The sequence below is a fragment of the Tetrao urogallus genome, assembly GCF_951394365.1.
Source record: "Tetrao urogallus genome assembly, chromosome: 4".
In the NCBI taxonomy this organism is placed as follows: Eukaryota; Metazoa; Chordata; class Aves; order Galliformes; family Phasianidae; genus Tetrao; species Tetrao urogallus.
The window spans coordinates 49363895-49381017 of record NC_136817.1 but is presented as its reverse complement, the minus strand read 5'-3'; the positions used below and the strand labels follow the sequence as shown (position 1 = coordinate 49381017).

The window sequence follows — 17123 nt, the reverse complement described above, 5'->3', positions numbered from 1 at the left end:
ATCAATAAGTCTGCAAAGGAGTCTTGAACAAGAGCAGGCATGTTGTGGGCCACAGCCACCTCCCTTCAGCTGAAACACCACATAGCAGAGCAGCAGAAGGTTGGCACTACAGCAAGGAGTCTGAATACCTCTCTGCTACAGCAGGCCAGGGGAGGTGCAGCACTAACCTGATGATACCCACACATGTAGTGACTGCCAGCTTTTATTAGAGGCCCGCCTATAAACAATGGGCTTTGATAGAGCGGGTTTAGGAAGCTAGTGTAGCTTTTGCCAAGTTACTGCTTTCAGTATAATCAACGCCAGAAAAACGAAGAAAAATTCTGAGCCATACAGCAATTTTAGAACTGCCAAGAGGACACTGCGCAATGATCATCTATGACTTTTTTTCCTATTGAGACAAATGTTTCTGTGAAACAGTCTAACATTATTTCATATGGTAAGTTTTTTTTTTTACTGACTGCTGCTGGGTGGATCAGAAGATGATCTCAGGCTTTACACAACTGTCTGACAGCAGGCCCCCAGTTACACAAGCTCTGTAAGCCATTTTCTAGTCACATGCTTTGTATGGCTTCTAGGAAAGCAGTCATATTTTGGCTGCATAGATGTATTTTTGTTTCATTTCTGAGGGTCTTTGAGGACCTCTGACAATTTGTACAACATAGATGACAAGCTTTAAAGTTCTTTTTCTAGTTGAAAAAACTACTTTTCCAACTATCTTTCATCCCTATTCCCATTTTTTCCCCTATCACTTTATGTTGAAGGCACCAAACACTCCCAGGTTATGGCTATAGATTCAGCACTGATCTCATGACTTCTCTAATCTTGTTTCAGAAGAGATTTCACATTGAATATTTGCAAAGCACTTAATTGTCTGCACTTCTTATAGTACTGTATGCCTGCTTTGTCAGTTTCCCTCGCACTCAAGAAAACAGTTCTGGGAATATGATCTCAAGTCAACGTGTTCTTTAAGAGAGCGACCTTTTTAAAGCATCATTATACCAACCAACACCACACAAAGCATAATTAAACATACACAGCCAACTGGAGATTTGCTGCACCATCTGATGACTTACAGAGGCGTTAAGTTAAAAAAGAAAAAGCATTCATTTAAGAATAGACTTGTTTTCCATCTGATCAGTGATTAATAGGAGAATAGGGGTGTCCCCTTTTTTCACTACATGGAAAGTTATTAAAGATGACATTCAACTTGCACTAGCAATTCTCAGCTTGAATTGAGGGGGGAAAAAAAAAAAAGCAGGCAATGAAGACCTATGCCTAAAGCAATTATAGATAACACATTATTTCCCACGCTGTCTGACACTTCATTTTGAATTTCAGATGTTGAGCATTATAGCATACTACAAATTCTATGTCACCCCTAACGAAGGCTCAAGGGATGAAGAGAGGTATAAACCTACTAGCCCTCGTGAGATCTAACTGCTCTTATGCTGCTCTTTGTACAAAAATGTGTTTGCTCTATTCAGTTGTGGTGCTCGCATCCATCCTCATTCCAGGAACAGTTTTGTCTGAATTAAGAGTTTCACATGCATACAAAGAGGTAAAAAGAGTACATCATGTCTGGCACTTGGATTTACTACTGTACATCTTGAGTGAGACAATTTATGCAGCCCATATGCTACTCATAGGCTTGTATTAAACTGTACTGCTTCAGCTGCTGCATTCACACTTTTGCGGTGAAAAATGGTGTTACAGTGGGATTGCATTTTATTAAGAAACATTAAAGAATTAGAGCACAGGAATCCATTACTCATATTACACAATTCTCATCAAGAATTACATTCTGTAAGATCCCATAGACACAAACCCGATAGCCCCAGCTCTTTCATGCTTTTTTCGTGAGCGCAAGCCTTCAAGAAACAGGAATACAAGTCATCTCCAACACTATTTCCCTGGCAACCGTACTCTGAAGATGAGCGGTGATTTTGGCCTGTGGTAAGATTCTTCTGCATGTATGCAAGATGAGCCCTGAAACAGTGCTGTACTACCCTAATTATAGTTCAGGGCAAGAGTACTACTTGTTAGTACCCTCTCAATCCCAAAGGGGACATTACCAGCTTGCTCTCTCTGGTTCTGCTGGGGTCGTTCAGAAAGATGTCTGCCTGTATACACCAGACAATCCAGCGTTCTGGAGTTTGAGCACTCACATTTGCCACACCTGTATCACAGGTGTATCACAGGGCAGCCTTTGCTCTAGGCGTTGTATGAAAGCAGCACTAATGACTTGGGAAGAGGAGACACCACTATGGAAGATAAGTTTAAGGCTCTATAATTCCCATTCATTTTGATAAGCTTCCAATACATTCCACACAGAAGAATCCCATGTGTGACAGCAAAAAAAAAAAAAAAAAAAAGAAAAACAACTTCAGGCATACTTGCCCAAAGTGATTGTAGAAACCATTGAGGTGCAGCATCTGAAAGCATCCAGCTCGAAAGTACACATAGGACAGCCAAACAATTAACACTACCTTGTATTGCCTCTGCAAATTGTTAACACGTCCCTCAAAGCTTCAAAGATCCGTCCTCAGGCTTACATGGTACCTGTGCTTCCATAGTAAATAGTTACAGCAACAGTCCTCATTACCAAGACATTGATCTTGTGCTCTCAGTACAACTACTGACATAGCATACTTGAAGGCACAGCTGTTGTACGTATTCAGAAAGTAGTCTGTGACTGCTTACAGGATTCTATTATTGAACTAACACTTCCATGCCTTCTAGTCCAAATCCTCTCTCTGGTCAGCCCTTTCTAACTTTCTCCACTTCACAACCCCATGCAACAAGCCAAACACAGAGTCTATAATCAAGGACTTTAATAGCACTGGCCAATTGAGAATAATAAAAACAAGTAGAAAGAAAGTAATAATAAAGGCAAAAGTATCATGATAATAGAGGAAGTATTAATTCCTGCTAATGAAATGAGGTAGCAAGCTGACTATGTATGGGGCTGAGTTTTTTTTCTTTTTTAAATTTTCTGAACAGCAGAGAATAATTCTTGCAGGTTCATAAAGATACTGCTTTTATTCACAAGATATAAGCAGAAAGAACAGTAGAAAAAGCGTTAGCTTTGAAGCTAACGTTTGCTTTCTACTTGGACTGACACTGAATTAAGGTATGTCTGCTCAAATTCTGTGTTTGAACAAGCAGCAGGCAGAATGCTCTTCTGCTGAAGGAAAGTTGTATTGTGGTAATTTATGAAAATCATGCCCCAGGAATCTGATCAAATCAGTAATTTATGTGCTGCATATGGAATGTAGGCAAGAACCAAGAATCAGAAACAAGATCAGCCAGTGGATTGGTTTATAGCTACTACTCCACTGCCAACAAGTATGTGATAGACATCTGCAGAAGCCACCTGGCACCCAACAGATGCAGAACAGATGCAGTTCAGACTGCATCAGCACCCACTGATCCCAGTGAGGATCAGGGCAACATAGTTGCAGTCAGCTCTGTTTTAGGTCTCAACCCAGAACTACCAAAATTCACATAGAACTCATCTTTTGACTCCATCACCAGTTAAAACAGGCATGTAAGGGGAAAGAATTACCCCAAATGACAATATAAAAAAGTGAGACCAACTGAGTTCCTGATCACTGTCTGTAACTGGACTAAAGTAAAATAGATGTTCCATTTCTTTTGTGCTCATATCACTTGAGCATTTACACTTAAAGTGCAGTGTAGGAACACTTCTGGAAGCAGAAGGTTGTAGCTTGAGCGTAACTTTTCCTCTTAAAGGTTGATTCATTATTAAAAACAGGTTTGTACCATCCTCAGTAATCAAAATTGCTAGAAAAATAGAGATTTGAAAATACGCTCAGTTCATGTGTACCAGGTACTGTTTTCTAGCATAAAATCGGATTGTAGTTTATGAAAAATATCTTTCCTTTAAAAAAAAAAAAAAAAAAAAAAAAAAGCATAGGGTTACAGTTATTATCACTAAGAAGGTGACAGAATTCCTTCGGTACCTATTAAACATTATACTCTGGGTTTTTTGACAGGTGGGTCCTGCAGGCTGAACTTCGGAATTTCACAAGAAGAAGCAAAAGGGATTCTTTTGGCTGACACCTTCTTCCCAATTGTTTCAATCTGAAGGGGGAAAAAAAAAAAAAAAAAAAGAAAAAGAGAGAAAAGCACATTTATCAAGTGAGCACAGCAAACTAACAGTCACATAAGCAGAGCACAGGGAGTTTACTAATTAAATCCAGGTCACAACTACTTTTGAGGAACACTAGAAGCTATGAAGCACATTGTGTATGCGGACAATTTGAGAGTGGAAGTGCAAAGTATTTAGAAAAATCAGCCTTTCACTTGTTCCCATGTAGAGATTTAAAGAGTTGCATCCTAGAAATTTAAGTATTCATGTGCCCTAGCTTCCATACAACTATCAGTATAAATAACGTCAACAAATGTTACTGGGTATTCAGAAAGCGTGTTTTCAAGCCTCCTTCGTTTAGAGATCTCTATCTACTAAATAAGGATAAAGAAAAGCTTCCACCCTCTCTGAGGGAGTGGGTTGTTTCTGAAATAATTCAACTCAATGCTAAAGACAGTCAGCTGTTTAAGAGAAAGTTAAGACATACAAAGAAACCAGGGCCCTACAACATTCAGAAAGGGAGATTTCTGATAAATTCTACATGAGATTAATGTAAATTGGTAGGATGAATTACTAAGAGTGGGGCTTACAGAGGACAAAACATCAACTAGCAAAAACTAGAAATAAATAGTTCAGATGCCCAGTAAGTAAGAACATCTTTCCTGTGATACTTGCTAAATGTCACTGGAAGGAACCTTGAAGCCCACCCAGCTCCTGCTCCTTGCCATGTGCTGGATCAGGCTGCACAGGACTGCATCCAACCTGGCCTTGAATGCCTCCAGGGATGGGGCATCCACAACTTCTACAGGCAGCCTGTTCTAGTGCTTCACTATCCTCAGTGCAAAAAATTTCTTCCTAATATCCAATCTAAGTCTCCCCTCTTTTAGTTTAAAACCATTCCCTTGTCCAATCTCTACCATACCCTTTAAGAAGTTAGTCTCCCTCCTGTTTATAAGCTCCCTTCAAGTTCTGGAAGGCTGCAATGAGGTGCTCTCAGAAACTTCTCTCCAGGTGGAAGGAGCTCAGCTCCCTCAGCCTTCCTGCAGAGGAGAGGTGACCCTCCTCTGGGCCTGCTTCAATAGTTCTGTCTTTCTTATACCAAGAAAGCACTGCAGGGCAGACACAAAGCACCAAAAGATAAAGTATTCTAAGTTAAAGAGTTTAACTATTTTAAATAAGTTTAGCAGAAACTTAATGAATATTCTGAAGATGGACACAGAAGTTACCTCAGCATGCTCTGAAAAAGAGTTGTTTAAGCAAGCATGTCATATTTGCCTATAACAACTTCACTGTTACCTCCACAGCAGTTGACAGCAAATTTTAATTAAATTACATGTAAACAAGCTTATGTTGTTCAAGCAGGTGTAAAAAGAAAAAAGATAAGAGGAAAATCTGTGGCCATTATGCATGTGAACAGTGTACTCAGGAATACGTTACATAAAGCAATTAAAACATACATCCAACCTGTCCTGCTGATTTACTTGTAGTCTTGTCCAAGGATTTCGTAACTGTAGTTTTAGTCAAGTTCTTTGTCTGCTAGAAGTGCTTCAAGACTTGCTTATACTACTGAGTATTGATGGCATAGTCTAACATAGCTTGATTCTTTTAAAAGAACAAGAGATTTCAAAACAGCAGGTACAGAAGCTACTGAATGTGCTAATGGAAAAATTCATTTAGATTTAAAGCCTCACATGAAGACAACAGTTTCCCCCTCCTTGCTATTCAATCACTGCAGTGAGCAAAAGCAGAAGGATTACATGAACTCCAGAAACAGCAGCATCAAATTGGTTACCTGAAAGCCAATGACTTGTAGCTCATTATGAAGATCATCAAGAACTCTCCTACCATCAAATATAAATGCAGGCTTCAGCATCTTCTTGTGAATACGCTCATAATCCAACTCCTGTGAAAAGCAATTATAGCAGACACAGGAAATAAGTCGCCTAACACTATCTTTTATTCTTCACTTAAAAGAAGGTTGATGAAGGTGACATTTTTACCTTAAACATGTCCCATTCAGTGCAGATTACAAGGGCATGAGCTCCATCACAGGCTTCATATGGATCTTGACTTATAGTGACCAACCGAGACACTGTAATAGAAGGAAAATAAAGTCTCGTCCTGCAAGAATCTGGTGCATCCCAACAAGATTTTCCTTTGTCAGCCTACTCAAAGACTCTTGGGTTGCTTATCTAAACATGTCTTCTGTCACTACATTTGCCACTTTGATTTCACTTGATGAAAGCAGCTTGTATCCAGCATTCGAACAGATAGAATCCAGGCACTTAAGTGTCTGAAGTTAAGCATTCAAATTTAAAGAACGCAGTCAAATCAAAAGCATCTCTAGAATTGGGAGTTACTACTGACTGATCAAATGCCAACTCTTATCAAGGTCATTGCTTGTACAATATCAGTACTTAGCACTTATTTAATTCTCAGTTCACACCACATTAAATAAGTCTGTGTGGGCTGCATTTGTTTGCCTCAGAAGCCTAAAGGCAGCCCTCCCGTCACCCTCAAGGTCCAAGGAGATGTGAGGTAACATACACCTTCCTCATCACGGGCCATTTTCCTCACTTCTGGAAACAACCTGATCTAGGTCTTCTCCCCTAACCACACACCATCACTGGCCTGTCCCTCCCACTAAAGGGAAGTAAGAAAAGGGGTCCTAAAAACCCTTTGTTCCTCCAAGAGACTTGTAGTCAAAGACAACTACTTTAAAAACTTCCAGTTTGAATGAACAGATTAGTTAGGAAGCACTGATAAATGAGGAAGTAATACAGGGCAGGATGCTCTACAGTGAATTCCAGAATTATTTCTTTACTTCTACTTTACATAAGCAGACAAGACAGGACTCAGGGTAAAAAGGAGCTCACAGAGCAACATTAATCTCCCTTGCAATTGAATGTTCTTGCTTGTCTTTCCCTAATTTATACAGAGAGAAAATTCTTTTCTATGTATTCAAGTGAGCATTTGAGAAAAATATACAATAGTACAGAATTAGCATTAGCCCATAAGAGCAAAGGGGAAAGAGAGAATACTGTAATCTTTGAGCTAGGCCAATCTTCTACTTCGATAAGTGTAACTAACAGCACATCATTTCCATGGTGAAAATGAATACATAATATTTAAATAGACCTTGTGTATTTTGAGAGCGGAGTTTCTTCTGGCTGTGGTGTGGGGAGGATAGTGAGCGTAGAAATTTAATGTAAGCATCCTTACCTTGGTTGTCTTCTGAGACACCTGGATGCGAGAGATCCAAGATGATTTGTTCCTTCGGTACTTTAGGGTCATAGATATGGAGCTTTGCTCCTTCATCCATTAAATACTTGCTAATGTAGATGCTAGATGACTCTCTGCAGAAGAGAATTAAACAGTTAAAGAACCAGCTGGTATGTTTTAATAATACAGATCCTCAATTGTCGTGAGGCTCAATGTCGGGGCTTTATACTAGTTTTATATGAAATGTCTTAGCAATAGTCTATGCCAGCAGCAAAATAAAAGTCTTGAGGAAGGTCAAGGAGAGTAATTTTAAGAAGTTTGCATCTCTTTTGCTGAATCATGTAAGAGAGACGTACCAAGTCCCAGTACTGCTACTGACCATAGGTAACAAGGCATCACTCCTAAATACGTCATGCAAATTGTACTTGGAGATAATTGTATCAAGACTGTCTCTTATAAGAAAAGAGAATTAGCCATCCCTGGGGAAACAAAGATGGAATTTTGGCTTCTAATAGCAATTTGAGTTAGCTGCAAAAGTGTTAGCATTCTTTACTGGAAGGACTCAAGAAGCAGCTTTTACTTTTGCAAATTAGGGACTAAATAGAACAAGCTACCTGTTTAATTTCTGAATGATTCAGGTATGTTGTAGAGATCAAGAATCAGTCTCACCCATTTAAGAAGCACATAATACAGATCTTTGATTCAAACGAGATTAAGGATCCCATATCTGACCTGCTTTTTTTAACAGAACTGAACTTGTGGGATTTGGCTGCACAGCTGTATCTAGTGCAGGGATTCCATGTTAATTCATTGCATTCACTTTCTTACCTTGTGTCCCCAGTATCTTTCTTGAATGCAAATCCTAAGATAGCAATCTTCTTATCAGTGACAGTATTGAACAAGCTGTCAATAATACGGGAAGCAAATCTCCGCCTCTGATAATCGTTCATGTCTATCACCTGAAGTTATAAAAAACATTATGGCTCAGAAGAGAGCTATTAACTATAAACCAATTGTACTAATGACCAAGCCAAACTAGTCACAAAAGTTTAATAGATGCTTGAGAAATGAAGTATTTTTATTTAGTGTCAAATAATCCAAAGGTAAGTTCAGTTAACTTAAAACTTGAGACACATACAATTTTAGTCCATGACTGCAGATGCATTTACAGACACACACACACACACACATAATCTAGTTGAAGGGCTAGATTTTTTGTTATTTTATATTTAATTTAAAAGAAAAAGTTAAAGAAAAAAAAAAAATCACAGCTGTCCAATTCTAGGCAGAAATGTGGAAAGCAGTTGCAGTGTTAGAGTGTCTGATGTTACCTGGACACCCCTTTGCTAGACCTACACTTCCCTACATGCCTCTGGCTACTGTAAGAACTCTGTATCTTATAATCCACTTTAAGAGATTTCAGTTCACAAAACTTGCATTGCTGAAGCAGACTTTGAAGCGCCTTGCTTTTGATGTCATACGGAAATGTGTTCATCCAGCCTGATTGTTCTAGTGCTTTCCTCCCAGCCTGCTTCATACTTTGACCCCCAGCCTTTAACTCACATGGCACCAGATCACTAGTAGAAAAGGGGAAAAAGGCTCCTCACCTAGTCAATATTTACCACAAACTGAAAAGAACTATTTTTTCCCTATTGATTTTCAGATTTTCAACCCAAAGCAGGAATCAACAGCAACCTGCAAAACATACAGTGTAAACAATGCAGTTGAAGGATGGTGGCAAACTAGGTTTCTTCAAGTAAAAGAAGTGAAAGCAGTGAGATTCTGTTATTCAGCAAGGTGTTGTAAAGGGAAGGACATGACAGGCAGTGATGGACAACATAGGGATAGCAGGCAACAGGGCAAGAGAGACATTTCTTTCTGCAGGTTCAAGTGCTGAAGATGACAGTATTAGAGAACCTTGTCCTGCCTAAAGGCCAGACAGAAGAAAGTTCATATTCTGGGACTGCTCTGATCAGCATGTCCTTCAGACTTTGTCCAAGGTCTTCCACGTACGTGCACAGGGCTGAACTACTGACACTGTGATGCTCACATTGCCAAGGAAGGGACTCAGAGTTGCTTATTCAGGTGCTTATGTGTATTACAGGATGACCCAAACAGCATGGGCTGAGGTAGATAGATCTCTGCAAGATGACATTGCTCTGAGGAAGCAAGAGGCACAGGTAAGGGCTCATATTACATGAGCACAGCACTCTCTACGTTATACAAGCTGTGCAGCAGCCATTCTTGCTATCTGATTTGACCACGGCTTAAGTGACTTAGAAACACTGCAAATAAGTGCTCTCAGGAGAGCAGGGAAGCATTATGAACAACTAGTTTAAAGTGGTTTAAGAATACAACCCCTTTGACTTGTGCTAAATAAAACCCAAAGAAGGACAACAAATCCAGCAAAGGGTCTGGAGCACAAGTTTTATGAGGAATGGCTGAAGGAAATAGGATTGTTTATTTGGCAAAAAGGAGGCGCAAGGGATACCTTATTTTCTACAGTGATCTGAAAGGAGGTTGTAGAGAGGTGAGGGTTGGCCTCCTCTCCCCGGTAAGAGTGATGGAACAAGACGTAACAGCCTTGAGGTGCACCAGGGGAGGCTTGGGTTGGATATTAGGAAAATTTCTTCAAGAAAGTGGTGAGGCAGTGGAACAGGCTGCCCAGGAAAGTGGTGGAGTCACCGCCCACGGAGGTGTTCAAGAATCAAGCAGATGTGGCAGAGGGACATGCTTAGTGGGCACAGTGGGGATGATGTGACAGCTAGATTACATGATTTTGAGGTCTTTTCCAGCCTTAATGATTCTGTGAAAACACTCACGGAGAAAATGGTAAGTGTTCCTATACACTTGAGCTGCTAACATATCAAGAAGGTTGTCTTCTCAGAAGTATACTTGGAGCCAAAAAGTCTAAACTGAAGTTGTCCCTTGTCTCTTTCAAGACAGTGTTTTTTCCCTCCTTTATTCACCATGTTATTAAGATAACATGATTAATTCCTGCTCCAAGGATTGTCTATCATGTCCTCATATCTTACACAGATTAAAAGCAACACAAACAGATCTCAGGGTCTAGACTCCTTCTCTGCTATACCAGACCACCGAAGTTCTGCATTAAATCAGATCCCTCCTGGGCACCTGCACAAGGTTCATGCAGTATGTTAGACTCAGCTCCAATGACAGTACTGCAGTTCTCTCTACCAGGGACTGGACTATCCTAAGGAAAGCATTTATGGAACATACCAAACCAAACATCTTCAGAGGCAGACAGCATAAAATCCAAGTCTTTCTTTTCTCAAGCAGAGAAATATATCTAATATTATTATATTAGATATAAATATATATAACACAAGGTTTCCTGAGACTGTTTTTAAGTAGAAAATTAAAAGTGACATCCAACCAGGCAACAGATAACTAGAAAGCAGTATGAGGGACTTTTTGGGGAAATAGACTCCTGCAAAGCCAACAGAGCCAGGTTATGCTTGTGCTTCACATTTTCTATTATTGCTTCTAGACAACTTCACAATTCATTTGCTCCAGACAAGTTAATTAACTCCAAACAAAGGCTACAATTCCACAAGTATCAAGTTACTTTTTTTTAGGGTTCTCAGCCCAACCCCCCAGCATGGCAAGTGTTTTCAAAAAGTATCCCTGCCTTAACACCAAGGTACAGAAGAAGCATGTGGACAATGCTCTAAGGCTGAACATTGAAGAAATATCATTCTGTCAAAAAATAAACACAGAAGTTTAAAACTTGTACCTGTTGCCAGTAACGGGCTACTTCAGGTAAGTTCAGTGCCTCACAAAGGTACACTAAATTCAAGACATCTTTCTGAAAACAGCTGCCTCCAAACCCTGAAAAAGAGGGCTGTTATTTTAGAAGTGGCTTGTATTAGCAAGGTACTACTCCAATCTTTGTAATCAAGTAGCTTTTGGCAACCGTTGACAGCATTATAGTTTTTCTCCATCATATCACTGCTGGTAAGTGCAAAACCTTACCAATCTCCCAGAATCAAACTCCTCAACCTGCTTTCTGTCAGTTACAAAATCCTGAGGTTTGCTTCAGATCCCATTTAAATCAAAATAAGATTTAAGCCAGGCTCAGAGAAACAAAGAGCCTCTAGACAGCAGAATTATTTACTTTCCAGTAGTGCCACTTAGAGAGGTATGAATATTTCTCAGAAGAAGCATGTAAAGGGAAGGTTATGTTCTCCCCTTCCTCCAAATGGCTATCTATTCACAGGCAGGAACCAAAGATCACAAATAACTAACAGAGGTTTGAAACAATTAATAGAAGGATCCTTGACCCTTAGAACTCAGTCCCAGAAGTAACACAACATAGGCTGAATTATAGTAACCCAGTGGGAATTCTGGTAATGCATTTACTATTTACTTTCACTCTCGCATGTACTTAGAAAAGATATTCAATATCATTATTCTCAAGCCATGCTTTCTAGCATGAAGGCTGTATGATTTAATCTCATTCCGTAAGTCTCAAAGTTTCTTGTAACAGTCACCACTACCACATCTTATTACAGAGGTTACAAGTGGCCATCATGTGTTCTAGAGACATCCCCTTTCCTCAGGCCACTAGAAGCCATTCCCAAAGAAAACTGGGAAGACATTTTGCAAAGTGCCATCATCTGTGACACCTAGGAGAAAAGAAAAAAAGAAAAGAAGATTATTTCACTCACCAACACTGGCTTTCAGAAACTTATTTCCAATTCTTTGGTCTGTTCCAATAGCTCTTGCTACTTCTTCAACATCTGCTCCTGTAGCTTCACACAGAGCACTGATCGAGTTAATGCTGCTGATTCTTTGGGCAAGGAAAGCATTAGCTGCCTGAGAATTTAAAAGCAAAATAAAACATAGTAGAGAGTACATAGAGCTCAGTTCTTCTGGAAACCAGGATGCCCGCAGATCAACAAGGAGCTAGATACTAGAGTAATTCCACTTTCAATACAGTGTCTCAATGGCTCCATTGAGACACTAAGTAGCAGTAAGGAGTGTAAAAGTTCTCATTACCTGGCATTTATACCAGCATAACAACGTAGTACTAAAGTTGCAGAGTTGGAAACATTTTACAAAGGTAGCTGCTCTACTGGCTATTAGTAACAACTCCTATTATTAACAAGAATAAAAGTAAGGCAAGGAGCTGATATCATCTGTTAACTCAACTGAGATCTCTGGAAAAGATAAATATCCTTTGACATATACTGGGCCCTCCAAATCCCAGATATCTTTCCTATCTGCACCACCCACTTTTTGTAAGAGTCTGCCTAAGAGCTTTGTCTCCCTTGCATCCTTCACTGATTGCAGTAACAGCAATGAGTAACACTAACCAGTTTAGAGAGTTCTGACGACCAGGTATTGGTCGTGAGGATTTTTTCTTTAGGCACCCAGTGCTCATAAACAGCACAAAGAGCACGGACAGCTTTCTGTCCTTCTGGAGAATCATCACCACCAATGAGCACCCTATCTGGGTTTTTCAAGTCCTTGATTGCTGTTCCTTCTGCAAGGAACTCTGGGTTAGACAGCACCTGTAGGCACAGAAATAAAGTGTGAAACAAAGAGCAACAGAAAAAAAAAATTTTTTTGAAAACAGCAGCCTGCTCAGAAATCCACATCTGATATTATGCTTACCTGCAAATCCAAGTCAGGCTTAGTATTAGCATCAAATATTCGACGAATGCTCTCTGCAGCACGTACTGGAACTGTGCTTTTCTCAGTGACAATCTTATAGCCATTTGAGTTTTGTACAATTCGTCTAGCACAAGCTTCAATGTATTTCAGATCAGCTGCTCGCCCTTTTCCCATCCCGTAAGTCTTGGTGGGAGTGTTAACCTAGTTACAAAAACACAGTCAGGGAAGAAATGTTTTAGGTTTCTTCTCAATTTCACCTATTCAGTAGGTCTTATGTTATGACAGATGCTTTGCTTTCCTGAGCCCAGTTTGGTCCTACCTCACAATTACTCTAGTTGCCATATCAGATGAACAGCTATTAGCTTTCTTAGTCACCATTTTGTTCTCACTGGCCTCTATTCAAACAGAATTCAAACAAGAGCAATTCATAGCAGCTCTGCAGGCTTCTGCAAAACTTAAGCCTTATATTCTAGACACAGCAATAATTTCTTTATGCTTACAGACAGTCATCTTTTGTTTCCTGTCCCATGCTGTAAGTATAAATATTACATGTAGAATCTTGCAACTAGCAAGGCAATTATGCTTTCAACCTAAGTGTAAAGCTGCTGGAAATCATTACAGTGAAGTATACAGAAAGCATGCAGGAAAGCACATCTAGATTAAGACAGAGGATCCTTTTCACTACAGACTCAAAGAAATAGCAACAATGTGTAAAACACAACAGCATTTCGTCAGTCAGTGACAGGAAGCCAGGTGGCAAAACGTGGGTTGTATCAGTGGCAGTCATCCAATCAAGCAGCATTCACTCTACCCCTCAATGGAGAAAAAGTCAGAAAGAGAGCTCTGTACTGAGGTGCCCTAACAAAGAGGGGACCCAAAAAAAGGAGGACTTCAGTAACAAAGCCCAACTGTGACCCAGCAAAACAAACAGAAGTCAGTTCTTTTAGGCTTCACATTATAAGCAGTATGACCTTTCCTGATAAGGTTATGTCTGACTGAACCTGCTTCCTAATGGTGTCAATAGCTTAGAAATTGTGATAAATTTAATGAAGGATATTATGGGAAAGCCCTGCCAGCTCCTATTTCATTAATTCACAGGATTTTCAAATCTTCTAGAAATAAGCCACCTTTGTAACCAGTGATCAGACTGGTTACATCCCAATCTAGGATATTTATATTTTAATATAAATATTAAAACCCCATGGACCTCAGTGCATTACAGACAGAACTGCACTATATTCTGCTCTAAGGCCCCCTGCACCTTGCCAAGGCAAATACGGGCATTATCATTTTGACCTAGGGCCTGTTGGTCTGCCAAGTACTCTCCTGGCTAGAGGAAACAGATTGCAAGATAACACTAATATAAAAAGTTTACTACTTTTCCCACAGTACACAAAGGAAACAAAAGTCAGTGGCACGGTGACACAGCATGGCTAAACGAATCCTTACGAGAAAACAGAGGACTCTTCCTAGTTTTGTTAACACAGCAAAAAGAATAAATACAAACTCACAGAAATAAATACAAGATCAGCCTCTCTGATGGCATCATCAATACTGGTGGAAAAGAAGAGATTTCTTCCTCGACAGGACTCCACCACTTCTTTTAACCCTGGCTGAAAGAAAAAAGGAAAAATAAAAATCACATAAAAAAGAAAACATTCGAGGTAAAAAAATGACGTACATTAGTCACTCAGGGCACACAGAGCAGTCAAACTGCTATGCACAAACAGATGGAATGTCTTTTCAGGTACAGCAACGCTTTTACTCCATGTTGCATGTTTTGAGTCTGTCAAATGTGAAGTACCCTCTGCAGGTTTATAAAGGGGAGAATTCAAAAAAAACAAAAAAAAAAAAAAAAAAAAAAAACCCTACTTCTTAGTCAAAACACTCGAACTGTAATCTCAAAGATTTCATCCACACTGAGCTGCTATTCACATAAGAGATTCTAGGTGTCAGTTATTTACATGCTTAATGCTGTTACCTCAGCAACAAATAGCATCTCTCTACAAGTGGTTCTTTAAGTAAGGTGAAGAAGGAATCTTAAAATATTTCCAAGGCTGCAGGCACAAAGAGGTGTTCATAGCTCTCCTTGTCCCTCAGCCACACAATCCAAGATTTCCTAAATTCACGAGCTCAAATCTAATGAACTGATTCAGCATTTAAAATAAATATTCTCCCATCAAATTATCAAGCCCAAACCCTCTTGAAGAAAGGTTGAAAGACAGGAGATAAAGACAACACCTTTTGTCAACTGCTCATGTTTGGACAAGGTTAAGTTTATATCAGAACCACACCTGCATTGTGAAAGCACCACAGGCATGACTTGGTGAGATTCTTTCCAGGGCTTAGGGCACTGGAATACTTTCCCTTCTCTTAACACATCCACTTACAGGTGCATGAACAATCCTCTGTAGTAGAATGGACTATGGAATGTTTTAATTGATCTGTGACAAACATATCCAAATGAAGCCTTTATGTTTTGTTTGAAAAAAATCAAATCACACATTGTAAACTGGTAATCAGTCTCCAGCTTGTTAAGATGCCCATCATGACAAGGGTGAGTAATCACTAGGAAGGCAAAAGTTCACTGTACAGTGAGAGGGAGGGGGAAAAAAAAAAAAAAAAAAAAAAAAAGAAAAAAAAAAAGAAGCAGAAGCTTTCTTGTGCAAGACATTTTTGCTGTCTTACTTTATATCAAATACTGAACTGAAGAGGAAAACAAAGGTCAACATAAGCAGACCAATCCATCAGACAGTCCAAACTGTAACCCCTCTAGGATATAAATAAAAAGGTAGCTCACTAGAAAGTAAAAGAGTTTCCTTGTACCTTCTGACACCATGAAGAAAAAGTTGAAACAAGAACAAATTGAGTAATAAACAGAAAGCCCTGTGTCTGCAATGACTCAAATTTACAACAGCCTGAACTAATTCTTGGCAGTTTTTGTACATTCTTCGTAAGTAAAAGACACCATTCCAGAAAACAGATGTGTTTAGTTGTTTTTTTGTGCATGTGCTTTAAAAAAAAATTAAAACAAAAAAAACAACAAAACACTCCGTCTAAATGTTAATAGAAAACAGAGTACCTACTTTCGTGACCTTCATTCAAATCCTGCTTGCTAATCTGAGCATAATACACATTTTCCTATGAACACATATGACAAAGGAAGTCTACTTATCTCTGTTCAGAGTCACGCTATAGGCTGTGGGTTTTCCCTCCTGCAAGCCAAGCCCTAGAGCACATTATGATTAAACAAGGTCCCAGGAGAAAGTCAGCATCATTTAGTACAACTAGAAAAACATTTCCATTTTTCATTACTAGGCTCTTGGTACAGAACCTAGATACCTTCCTGTACCAGACATATTCAGTTATTGTTTCAAGAAACTGGTTTAATGAGTGGCAGTGACACACGGCTGTTCCAGAATGCTGTCTTTAAAGGACATTGCTGTGCCACACTTCCCAAACCTGGGAAGAGGGCCACGTGAAAAGTGCTGTGCGGTGGGAGGGAAGCAGAGGAACAACTGAGACAATAGGGGACAAGTTTACCTCGTAGATGGGGAGCGTGTCTGAATTCCAGGCATTGATTCTAGCTTCGTTGACATCTACAACAGTGACTTGGATTTTAGGACACATCTGTGCAATCACGCTGCAGGTTGGCCCGCCGACATAGCCAGCACCGATGCAGCAGATCTTCTTAATCTCAAACATGATTGCTCTAGGAAGAGGGGGGTGGGGGAAAAGAACCAGCAGTTACAAATGAAAGTCAGCGGCCAGCCATCCGAGCTAAAGGATCTCGGATCGTCAGCGCTCTTCTGTCGGGCTGCCACAAAGAAGCGCTTTCAGAAGACCGGCTGTAAGGGGCGAGCTGCAATTTACGAGGACGGCTTTCAGACCTGCCCGCGCCAACCTCGTTCCGCAGGCACCGAGGAAACGTTCCTGCGGTCCGTTTGAAAGCCGGCAGCTCAAGGAGCGCCTCCAGCCGAGGAGCCGCCCGGGCCGCGGGGCGCCGAGGGGCGGCGAGCAGCCGTGAGCCAGGCCTCATCCGGAGGGGTGGGCGGGAGGCCGGGCCCGGCTCCGCAGCCCCTGGCCGGGAACGGAGCCTCCAGCCCCGCAGCCGCCAGTCCGAGGGGAAGAGGCCCCGCCAGACCGCCTA

General features: G+C 40.3%; 1 protein-coding gene across 3 annotated transcripts; it reads right to left on the bottom strand.

The window, feature by feature from the left end:
- Positions 1-3993: 3993 nt before the first annotated feature.
- On the bottom strand, positions 3994-16678 carry UGDH (UDP-glucose 6-dehydrogenase; the record flags this gene model as incomplete). Of its 3 annotated transcripts, none has more annotated exons than XM_079534819.1 (11): positions 3994-4104; positions 5904-6014; positions 6112-6203; positions 7334-7467; positions 8162-8292; positions 11091-11185; positions 12025-12172; positions 12673-12870; positions 12974-13174; positions 14485-14586; positions 16517-16678. In XM_079534819.1, 11 exons carry the CDS (start codon positions 16676-16678, stop codon positions 3994-3996), a joined length of 1485 nt encoding a protein of 494 aa, XP_079390945.1. The 3 variants fall into 3 exon arrangements, with proteins under 3 accessions (XP_079390945.1, XP_079390946.1, XP_079390947.1); XM_079534820.1 differs by having other exon boundaries at positions 12031-12172; XM_079534821.1 differs by lacking the exon at positions 12974-13174.
- Positions 16679-17123: the final 445 nt, after the last annotated feature.